The sequence below is a fragment of the Micromys minutus genome (genome assembly GCF_963924665.1).
Source record: "Micromys minutus genome assembly, chromosome: 25".
In the NCBI taxonomy this organism is placed as follows: Eukaryota; Metazoa; Chordata; class Mammalia; order Rodentia; family Muridae; genus Micromys; species Micromys minutus.
Genome location: NC_137960.1, coordinates 14,171,229 through 14,182,824, shown reverse-complemented (window position 1 = coordinate 14,182,824; position 11,596 = coordinate 14,171,229). Strand labels below are relative to the sequence as shown.

Sequence of the window (11,596 nt, the reverse complement as noted above, 5' to 3'; positions counted from 1 at the left end):
GGTTGGGCTGGGTGCCAACTGGAAGGTGTGGGAAAAGATATCTTCACTCCGGATGCTCCTGTCTCTTTGATCTGGGGGCAGGACGTTGTGGGAGGTCTGCCTATAACCAGTTACCTCTCTGGATAGCCCTGCTGCGGGTCTCCCAGACCTAATGTGCTTTTCACGTCGGGACCAGTTCGCCCCCTGGAAGCTCTGAGGTGCGTGCCGGTGATGATGCAAGCAGTGGGTGTTGGGAAAAAGTACCATCCTGAGGCCTCTGAGCATGCTCAGTGTGGGTTGGCAGAGGGCTCGGACTCTAGACCTGCTCAGTTTGGCGCTGGTCTACCTTCTGGACGTGCTCAGTGGAAGGGGTGAACAGGTCTGGTCCGGTGGCTTCTGCGCATGATCAGTGTGGAGCTGGCCGGGTTCCAATGGGGTAGCCTCTGGGCATGCTCAGCGCGGCGGGGCTGGATCCCGGTGAGTAGCTGTTGCGCATGCTCAGAGTGGTGCTCGCCCGGCCAGAGCGCGCAGTGGGCGGGCAGAGGCGGGGCCGCGCGGCGCCCTTATCCCGGGCGCGGGCGGCCGGGGTTCAGAGTGCGGGCCGCGGAGCGGGCAGCGCGGTCTCGGCATGGGTCCGCGCGCTGGGCCTGCGCGGGGGATGCCGCCTGGTCCTCCCTGACGCCTGACGCCGAGTGTCGCCGCCCCGATGGCCGCCGAGCCCCCAGCGCTGCGCCTGCGGCCGCCGGGAAGTACCGGAGACAGCCCGCCGGTGCAGCGCTTGCTCGGAGGCTGCGTGCCGCTGTCGCATCAGGTGGCTGGCCACATGTACGGCAAGGACAAAGTGGGTGAGTGCGGCCTCGGGTTCCTTCTCCAGTCCTCGCTGTGCTCTGTCCCGGCAGTCCCCGGCCTCCGCCGTGCCCTGCTCTGGCAGTCCCCGGCCTCCGCTGTCCCCAGCCTTGGCGGTGCTGTGGGCTTAGCCTTCGCCACCCCTACAGTCACTGGTCTTCACTCTCCCCACCCTGGCAGTCTCAGGCCTCGGGATCACTGTCTCAGCTGTCCCCAGCTCTTCTGTCCCCACCCTGGCGGTCCCTGGCCTCCCATCCCGGTCACAGCTGTCCACGACTCTTCTGTTCTCTACCGGGCATTCCCCTGCCCCAGGTGTCCCGCAGCCTGGAGTCACCAGCTACCGCTGTCCTGAGCCTCCCCTGTCCCGGGGGATAGGAAGCCGGGCGCCCCCAGGAGCAGCCACAGGCTCCTAGTGGTTCGGAGAGGCGTGCCCCTTCGCCCCAGGAAAGGCGAGTGTTGATTGGAGAAGGCGTTGTTCGTAAAAATAAGGAACTTGGTTTTCTTTTCTGGACCGGGAAGTAAATTCTCCCTGGAGCTCCAGATCTGTTTATTACTAGGAATAGTAATTGCTAGAGGGACCCAGGCGTTTTTAAGATGCTAACCCATCGCTGGAGGGGAAGAAACAACAAACTGCTATATGTTTTTAAACTTGCCTTGGCTCATCCCGGATCACTCCCAGTCCCTTGAGGAGGATTCTCCAGTGTCTTTGATTGCGCTGGGAGGCGTGGTTCAGGCGGTGCAGAACCTTGCCTCCTGGGTAGGCTACACGCCCAGCTGTTACATAGACCAGTACACATATAAAATATGCATTCTTTCCTTATTCATTTTTATAGACTGTTCCCTGGCATTTGTCATGTGCTTTGTGAGTTCAAGATCTGTAGAACACCATAGGGTTTACTCCAGGGCAGAGACTGTAATTCAACCTGCTACTCAGAGCATATGGGCGCAGTGGACCTACCAAGTGTAGGATGAACTTGGGACCCGTGTGGATAGTGGATATCTGACCCGGAACAACCGTTAGGGATGGTTTGTGTTTTGCAGATCAAGTGATTCAGGTTTAGGTTGGTAAGGTAATACATTTATTTCTTTTCTTGAGTGGTGTAGAGGATTGATTCTAAGACCTTAGACTAGGTAAGAGCATTACCACTGACCTACATTCCCCAGGGCTTCTTTTTCTTTTAAGATGGGATTCCCTAAGTACCTCTTGGAACTCACGATAGCCTAGGCAGGCCTTGAACTTGGGATCCTCCGGCTTGGCTGAGGGTATAGGCATGAGCCTGCTAAAGGTGATACATTTTAAGACTAGCCTGGTAAAGCGTCACACTGATAAGGTGTCCCAGAACCAAACCAACACTCACTGTATATTGTGCTTGTGGGAAGCACACAGACTGGAGCCCAGCTGCGATCAGGAAATGTCGAAAGACTACGTCAGAGTTAGGAAATGGCACACTTGAGGTTCTTGGCTAAGATATTTCCTCCCGTGCATCATATCTGGCGTCTGCTTGCCCCTAATGATGGGATTCTTATAATCTAAAAGCCTAAGAAAGTGATCTTTTTCCTGGAGGTCCTGGAGACTATGCAAAGAACAGATCCGAGTATATCGTCGGTGATTGGCACCTGGGACTAGCCTAAGATGCTAGCGACCTGTTTAGAATCACCGGCGACTGGTTACAGAATGCCCTGATTGTGCCTTTAAACTCACAAACAAACAGCACCGGAAGAACTAATTTCTCACCCAGACTGCCTTTTGGGAGAATAATGGAGAATAATGGAGGTTTCAGAGAAAGTAGTCCCAATTTTACTATTAAGATGCCCCCCCACTCCTATCACTAGATTCTTTTGACTGAGAGAACGAATTCTCCAGGTTGTGCCAACAGCCTGATGTTTGTTCCTCTGGATACTCAGATGTTTACAGTATGGATATGTAGTCATCTTCCCTGCCACATACATAGATAGCAAGGTAGCCAGCAGTTCAAAGTTCAGCAGTTCATTATTGTCCCTCCACTGTCACAGATGGGTCAAGTTGCTTAGGGCAGGGTTCTCAGTCTTCCCAGTGCTGCGACCCTTCATACAGTTCCGAATGTTCTGGTAACCCCCCCAAACCCCGCCCCCCCCAACAATCAAACTACTTTCATAACTATCTGTAATTTTGCTACCGTTATGAATCGCAATGTAAATACCCACGTTTTCCTCCGGTCTTAGGTGACTTCTGTGAAAGTTTACCCCCAAAGGGTCACAGCCTCCAAGTTGAAAACCACTGTTTAGAGTTTACTCAGCACTGCCAAGGGTCCACTGCCCTATTTCTCACTAAGCTGTGGAACACATCGAGGAGGTTGTATTTCTTATCATCTTTAACTGCAGCTACTCACTGTGTAACAGGAGTTTTCTTTTTAGGGTTGATCTTGTCTCAAGGACAGGAAGAGAAAATCGAGGCACCCCTCTCTGTGACTGCCCTATGGTCAGTGACTGCCAGCTGCGTTCTGGGTGCCCTTGGGCCATTGTTTTGGGGCCCTTTCTATACGACCTGACAGCATTCTGGACCTTTGTTCAGACACTACAGTGGCAGATGCTGGTTTTTGGACCTGTGCCACATCTTGGGGTTGGTTAAACCATGTTCTATTTATGTGTAGAAGATGTTCCTTAGCCTGTGATGGGACAGTGACCCTCATCAAACACACTGCTGCCTGGCGGCTCTCTGGGAGCTTCTCTTCCGCCCTGATTCAGTCTTTTTTGAACAGTTGTCTTGGACAGAATGTGCACATCAGAATTTGCTTACCTGTTTCTCTCTGGCTAGATGTGCTTGTGTTGGCCATAGCAGAAGATGCGCTAGGACATTCCTGGACGCCATAGCTCCTCTTGCACGTCATACTGCTAGAACGCAATGGCTGCATCAATCTAAATCCCCAGTGTTCTCCAGTGTTCGTGTACACTCTCTTTTCCTGTCCTAGAATTCTATCACTTCACTTGAAAGCCCTGAAAATTTTAAACAAGTGGCTCAAAGCCTGAATTTGTACCTCGGCCATGTTTGGTGTGCAGAAATGTGGTGGTCTGTGGCGGGGTGGTTTGAGCTGGCACCGGTGGTAGGAAGCCTCATGCTGTTTCAAGTCATCGGTCTGCTTGTTCTGTAGTAGGGAGCAGGGAGGAGATGCAGGAATGGCAGAGGGAAGACTGGAGCCATGTTACCCAGTCTCTATGCTCAGCTGTTCACACAGGACGTTTTTTTCCCCCGAACTTCCTGTAAGTAGGTTGCATATGTCCTGCCATTTATATAGTGACACTTCTGTGTGGATTTCCTAAGAAAATCCACACTCTCTCCTGTAGCCAGAGTGTATTTATGCCTTGTGAGGATTTAAGGGCTGCAGTTCTGTAGCGGCGATCATCTCAGCCTCATTGAGCCTCATTTGAATAATGTGTTTTTTCCACACCCGCCTTCCTCAGGACAGCCCTCCATCCTTTACTGACCGAGTTCAGTTCCCTGCTTTAGCTTGTGACAAAGCCTCAGCCTTTCCTCTCTCTAATCAGGTGTTGCCACTGAAGAATACACGCCACACACTTTGTCAAATGCTTTCCAGTCTGAGTTCATGAAGGCTCCAGAGGATGCGACTCAGGGTGTACATTTCTGACCGGAACATTACACTCATCTGGAGACCCACAGTAGCTGTCTGACCTATATTTGTGGTTCAAGTAGGGTCTGACATTTTACCGTGCAGTTAGTATTTCTATCCCCCCCCCCCCCCCCAGAATGAGTGAGTTATCTGTAGGAGACACTGAAGGTCCCGTGAGTGTCTAGACCATCGTCGGACCTCACCATTAGATTTTGTGATGATTCTTGTCTGAAGCAGACAGTTGTGAAATTATGATTTTCTCCTTAATTCTGCCACTGCCATTAACAATCTGATTTCTAAGAAATCACCCCTCTTTACCCCTGCGCATGTGCATCCTTATTTATGAACATTTTGGGACTCGCGTGTCGGACCTGACCACAGAAATGGTTTTTCCTTTGTCCAGTGGGACTTCGTTTCTGTTCCACGTTATTGTAGAATAACGACATTACCCATCCCCAGCTGGAGAACTGGCCTTTTGTGCAAGGAACCCTGGCTCTCTTTAGAGGCAAATGCTGTTTCTGTTTAACCTTTTACTTCAGTTCGTTGATTGAACTTAGGGCCACAGAGCCACTTCCCTGACCCAGGAAATAAGCTTGGGTCAGGTCATGTATTGTATTTCCATGTATGCGTATGTGTGCCCGTGTGAGTTTAGATCCACCTTGTTGGTGAGGTGCCTGTGGAAGCCAGAGGACGTCAGTCCCCTGAAATTGGAGTTACTGGTGATTGTGAACCACCTGATGTAGGTGCTGGGAACTGAACCTGGGTTCTTCGTGAAGCAGTAAATGCTATAACCTTTAAATCTTCGCTCCAGGCCCAGGGTCAGACTTCCCATATGGACATTATGAGATTAGAAACTGCTTAGAAGGTTTTTTCTTTTGATTACATTTTTGTTATTTCTTTCCCCTCCCTTTTATAGTAGCCTTTATTTAAATCTACTTGGTTTGATTTGTTTCTGCCTAAACTTATTTTTCCCTTTCCCATTTTGTTCCCAAGGTCAACACCGTAGAAAGGGTCGGGTGCAGTGATACGTTCCTTTAAATCCCAGAGGCGGAAGCAGGCAGATCTCTGTGAATTGGAGGCCAGCCTGGTCTACATGGCAAGTTCCAGACCTAACCATTCTAGCCCATTTCTCAGCAGTCTTTGTAGGGGACACATTTCAGTATTTTCTCATGCATTCTTTCTGAGCTTCTTCAATAAGATACGTTTTTCCTCCTCTGCCTGGCACAAAGCGTGGTAAGTTTTCACCGGTGGCTTTAAAGCTCACGCCGTCACTTAAAAACAAATCAGCATCTTGTCTGTCAGCCTACACGGCTTCTCTTCCTGGCTCTGTGCCCAGGGGTGTTGTATGGACCACAGTTTATTCAGCAGGTGTCTTGGGTCTGCTCTGCCTCATTGCTCGGTGCTGAGTAGTTGGCATCAGGATGCTTGAATAACCATCCTTTCTCTTTGAGGCTTGTCTTGCTGTTTTCTGACCCTTTGTGACCAGGTGTAGGAGACCCGAGGAAGTCTAGCTGGGCAGAGCTTTTGCATTTCCCAGTTGCCCTTCCTCCTTTCCTGGTCTCTGCCAGTGAGTGCTAGTGGTCATAAGGGAGCAGTCATACACAGAGTCAATCCACTAGGCTTCCCAAACTATTTAATGCTACTCCTAACTGTTCTGACGCTTAAACAAATATTTTTTTTGGGGGGGGGACTTTCAAATATATAAAACAGACAGAATGGCAGTGAACCAGCTATGCCCTGTCGCTAAGCTGGTGTCGCCCCTGTGTGTGGAGATGGTGGTTTGCAGAACTGTTTCAGGATAGGTTCTGTCGTGACCTTCTGTACTAATAATTATGTATCTCCTGAAAATTAGACCCCTTTTTTGCCTACGTAGGATAAATAAAACGGTGGAATTCAGAATACAGTGTTTGGCAGTTACCGTCTCTGCAATGAGACCTGGTTTACGTGTGGGACTGACGTAGCAGCTGTGTTGGGAGACCTTTGTGTTGCTGTTCCTTCTTAGAGCACCGAGTAGACCGTTCAGTTATCACGGGTGCCAGTGTTCTGTCCTTTGGAGCAGGTTTTGGGGTTTTTTTTTTTTTTTGTTTTTTGTTTTCTCAGTAGTGCTTAGAATTGGACGTAGAATCTTTGGAACTAAGCATATAGTTGGCATTACATGCCCGGATCTCTTGACTGTTTTTAGCCATGCATTTATTGTATTTGCTTATTATGATGTGCATATGTGTGTGAGAGAGACGTGGTGAGCACATGTTCATGTACCTGGGAGTCGGAGGTTTCTGTTGAGTGCCTTTGTCCATATTGCATGCTTTCATTCCATTCCCTCTCCGTGGGCATAAATATGGTTATTTAAAGGGTCTGTTGGAGGGCACGCTATGCCTGTGTAGTAAAGCAACATCAGTACCTTCCCTACTAGGGCCAGGGCCTCCTCAGTCTGAGCTGATAGTACCAGAAGTTAATTCCCTTTTAGGAGATGGCCTTCAATCCACCAAGAAAAGTGGTCGGTCACTACCGGTCTTGGCACGTCTTGCTGACCAGTCGGTATTGCTACACGTAGAGCCCGCCGCCGAGTTCTGGTGCTGGTGACAGTTCTCTGCAGCTGCCTGCATAGCCTTCTGCACCACTGAGGGCTAGCCAGCAGAGAGGACGTTTCTAACCCTTTTCTACCTCTGTGGCCTGCAACTCAGGCACATGTTTCCCTCAGCCACCAGATCGCACACAGTCGAGTTTTCTCCACCTTAGCTTTGGAGGCTGAGCAAGAAATGTGAGTTCTAGACTAGTTGGCTAGCAAGCCCCGAGGATCCTTCTTGTTTTAGTCTCCCCCTATGGGAATTGTAGGTAACCTCGCTGGTGTTTTATGTGGGCCCCGGGGCAACGCAGAACCTCATGATTGCCCAGTCAGCGTTTTACCAACTGACTCATCTTCTCGGCCTACTTTCTCTGATTTGTGTGTATGTGCATCTGTGTTTGCATGTTCGTGTGTGTGTGTGTGTGTGTGTGTGTACATGTACATGCATCTGTGGTGCAGGCATGTGCAGACCTGAGTTGATATCAGTTGTCTTTCTCTATTGTCCCCCCGCCCCCATTGTATTTATCAGTGGAGGGTCTCACGGTGGACCACGCTTTCTTGGCTGTACGTGGGTCCAGGGCATCCACGTGTGGGGCCTCACACGCATGATAAGTGCTACCGAGCCATCCCCTCTTTGTTTTATGTTTTAAAAATGATTTATTTATTAACGTATGAAGTGGAGTCTCATGTAGGCCGGCCTGACCCGGATCTCACTGTGTAGCTGAAGACGAATTGATTCTCCTGCCTTCGCTTCCCAAGTTGAGGATTATAGGCGCACACTGCTGCACCAGATAGACACGACCTGTTTGTAACGCTGAGACATGAGGCTGTCACATACCTTCGCAGAGTTTGTCCAGAGTCAGATTGTACAGGGTTGCTGTGATAGATCACGAGGCGCAGGTTATCAGCGGCGTTGCTCTCGACAGACCTTTGCTTATGTAGCTAAGTGTGCCGGCCACGGAGTCACCAGCTCTTTTTGCCGTTGTAATTAAGTAGCTTGGGAGGAATATTTGAGTGTTGTTTACCCCTTTTCTCTCATCCGTGGAGAACTGCCAAGCTCATGCATCACTGAAGGCTACACCAGGAAGTGCTCCTGCCTTTCTCCCGAAGTTGGCACTGTGCACACACCTCTCAAGTCTTCTTTTCTAGGTTGGACTAGGTTGCCTGTGCCTCCGTCAGCGGATATTACCCATATCGTGGCTGCTACTTTTAATCATACCCCCAAATGCCATTCTCCTAAATTTGGACAGTGGCAGCTCCTGGAGGCTTTTGCTCCTGTGTCTTTTTGACATTTCCTGTTTCTTTTTTTTTTTTCTTTTGAAGTGTCTTTTCCATTTCTGGCATAAAACAATGATGCGGGGTTGTTTCGTGCCTTCTTCGTTCCGGACCCGGAACTAGAAGGAACTGTTTGTAGCCTTTAGCAAGGAGTGGCATTTCGAATCTGCATTCCAGGAGTGTGGCTCTGCTTGTCCTTTGGGCAGACACCCTTCGTGCATCGGGGTTACGTGTGTTTGCAGTGTGCATGTGTGAGCATGAATGCACGCCCTGGAGACTTCAGGCAGGGTGCCACTTATGCACAGGCTTGAGCGTCGTCTCCCCGGGCCTGTTATTTTGAGCTCAGCATCTGAAGGCTTCATCTCCCATCTCAATGAGGGCTCCGTCTTCTCAAAGAAATTATTGTGTGTACTCATTTTGAAATTCTAAATGAAACTCTCCTCCCTGGAAAACTGAATATGTATGTGTTACTGTATTAGCCTTACCTTCTTTTATTTGTTGTTTGAGACAGGGCCTCACCCGGTGGCTTAGGTTGGCTTGGAATTCCTGTGTAGTTCAGGCTCACCTAGAGCTCCTGTAGGCGCAGAACATCGCTCCTGGCTTTTTTTTCTCTTTTTCTGTGGATAACTTGCATGCCATTTGGTGCTCATGGAAAAGATGGCTTCAGATCCCTGGAACTGGAGTTGCGGACTAGACTATTGTGAATCATGTTGGTTGTAGGTGCTAGGAATCGAACCTGGGTCCTTCGGAGTAGCAAATGCTCTTCACCACTGATCCATCTCTCTAGTCCCTTTATCGTGTTTGTGTGTGTGTATGTTTATATAGTTGGAATTATGTTTGTTATTTTTTAAAGATGGAATTGTCTTATAACCCAGGCTAGCTTTGAACTCATTTTGAAGTCAGGTGACCTTGAACTCTGATACTCTTGTCTCCCGACCCCTTAAACTGGGATTAAAGGTATGTGCCGTCACCACTAACTTTTGCAATGCAGGGATTGACCTCGGGGGCTCTAGCAACTGGACAGTCACTATTACCAGCTCGTGCAGTGGTGTTTATTTGAGATTTATAGCCATCTTTGATGGGGCTTTTAGAAATCACATTTACACTATCTTATATAGAGCAATGGTTCTCACCCTTCCTAACGCTGCGACCCTTTAATACAGTTCCTCATGTTGGAGTGACCCCCTAATCATAAAATTATTTCATTCCTACTTCAGAACTAATTTTGCTACCGTTATGGATTTGTAATGTAAGTATCCGATATGCAGGCGATGTTTCACGGGGGTCACGACCCACAGGTTGAGAAGCATGCACATAGCACCTTGATGTAGAGACTAGCTCTTGGGAGGGTGATACAGGAGGCCCCAGTTCTAAGTCATTCCAGGGTAAACAGCCTCTCACCATCACCCTCTGAGACTGCCTTCAAAACAAACAAAAAGGAGTTGAGAAAGATACCATCTTGTTTCCTGAGAAATTTGATGAGATGACTGTTGCTATTTTTGTTTGTTTGATATGGTCGCGTTGGGAACAGTCACTAGGAGGCCATTTTGGCTGTGCATGTATTGCCTTCTCCTCCCTGCCCCCACCGGCTCTCTTTTCAAGGCTGAAGATTAAATCCAGGGCTGCATGCGTGCCAGGGGGGAACTCTTTGTCAGCAGCCCCCTGCCCCCTAGGTTTGTTTCTTCCTGTGTCAGTCTTAGTACTGTGTGTTTAAGAGAATTTGTTTCTTAGCCTTTGTGGCATTTGCTAAGGGAAACCTGTCTCTCCCCCTCCTCTGAATGTTCATTTATTCTTAATAATGATCTTCTATCTTCTTTTTCCTTGATCTGTTTAGTAAGAAGCTCACCTGTTTTCCTGGTCAGTCACGTTGGATGTGATTGATTTCTGTTTGTCCATCTTTGACAGGATTATTTATGGAGACGTGTTCTCACTGCATCCCCCCGGCTGGCCTTTAGCTCTTGACCCTGCTTCCTCGCCTTGGCATCCCGGGGCTCGCCGTGCCCAGCATCCAGTTTCTATTGAACTGGCTTTTTGTTCATGTGCACGTATTGAAAGTTAATACATCCTCCTCAGATGCAAGTGAGGTTCCTTTTCCTGAATGACAGAAATATTTAATGTCTTCTTACATTTATTTCTTTGGTGTAGGAGGGGATAGATAGGCAGGGGGCCCATGTGGAGGGCAACAGAAAACTTGTGGAAGGGTCTCCCTTCCCCCACATGGCTTACAGGGATTGAACTTAGGTCCTTAGGTTTAGCAGTAGTCACCCTTGTCACCGAGCCCTCCATCAGCGGCCGCTGTCAGACATATTGAAAGATACACATTTCATGGTGAGCTGCACTGTGCAAACTTTGTTTTGGCTTAGCACGTGGAGAGCTTTCTCGTTTCTCTTGTGGGTTTTGATCCCCATGTAATTGCAGTGGTGTCGGTTACTTCCCTATGGCATTTCTTCACGGGTCTTGCTGTTACTCCTGTGGTTTGAGGGCATCCTCTGCAGGATTCCAGTCTCTGCAGGATTTGGAACTTTGTCAACAGAGCGCTCTGCTTGAAGGGCTTGTGTGATCTGCTGGACGGTTTTCCCGCCTGTCCCCTTCTCCAGACGATCCTGAAGTGTGCAGGGTTTTCTCCCTCAGCTGGGACAGAAGTGACAAGGTGCTGGACACAGGGTCTCTGCTGTATGTAAGCTGCCCGATTCGTCACTGTCGGGGCTTGGTGTGACATGACAGTGCCTCCTCCACCAAATACCAGGAAATCTTTGTGAGTTTGTCTGTAGTTCTAAGTCTATTTTTGCTCCTTGTATCTCGAAGCTATGTTATTATAAGCTTTGTTACTTGTCTGTAATTTTGGTCTGTAATTTTGTATCCGAATCACCTAACCTTGTCATTAAGAAATGTCTTTATTAAATACTAAAATCTCTCCTTCCTTAGGGCTGGAGAGACTGCTCAGTGGTTAGGCTTGCCTTCCTCACCCACGTCAGTTAGCTTGCAGCCGATGTAGCTCCTGCTCAAAGGATCTGATGCCCTTCTCTGGTCTCTTAAGGCACCACCCCCACCCCACCCATTTAAAGATTGAAATCAAAATTTCTCTTAGTCAGGCAAGGTAGCAAATGCCTTTAATCCCAGCACTCAGGAAGCAGAGGCAGGCAGATCTTTGTGAATTCAAGCCCAACATAGTCTATGCAGCAAGTTCCAGACGTCCAGCCAGGGCTACACAGAGAAGCCTATAAGTAAACAAACAGACCAACCAACCAAACCTGGGTTCTGGAGCTGGCCATGTGATGTTCTGTAGTCATCTTCCTTAGGATGGAGCCTGCCAGTCCTGTCTCCC

At 48.9% G+C, this 11,596-nt stretch overlaps 1 protein-coding gene across 3 annotated transcripts in view; it reads left to right on the top strand.

Moving 5' to 3' along the window:
• The first annotated feature begins 585 nt into the window (after nt 1-585).
• Nucleotides 586-11,596, top strand: part of IPMK (inositol polyphosphate multikinase) — a 35,403-nt gene continuing 24,392 nt past the window's right edge. For all 3 annotated transcript variants that reach the window (XM_080938282.1, XM_080938283.1, XM_080938281.1), the window contains exon 1: nt 586-824. In XM_080938282.1, the coding sequence (XP_080794408.1) occupies nt 686-824 (139 nt within the window). In that variant the 5' untranslated portion in view covers nt 586-685. The remainder of the gene's footprint in view (nt 825-11,596) is intronic.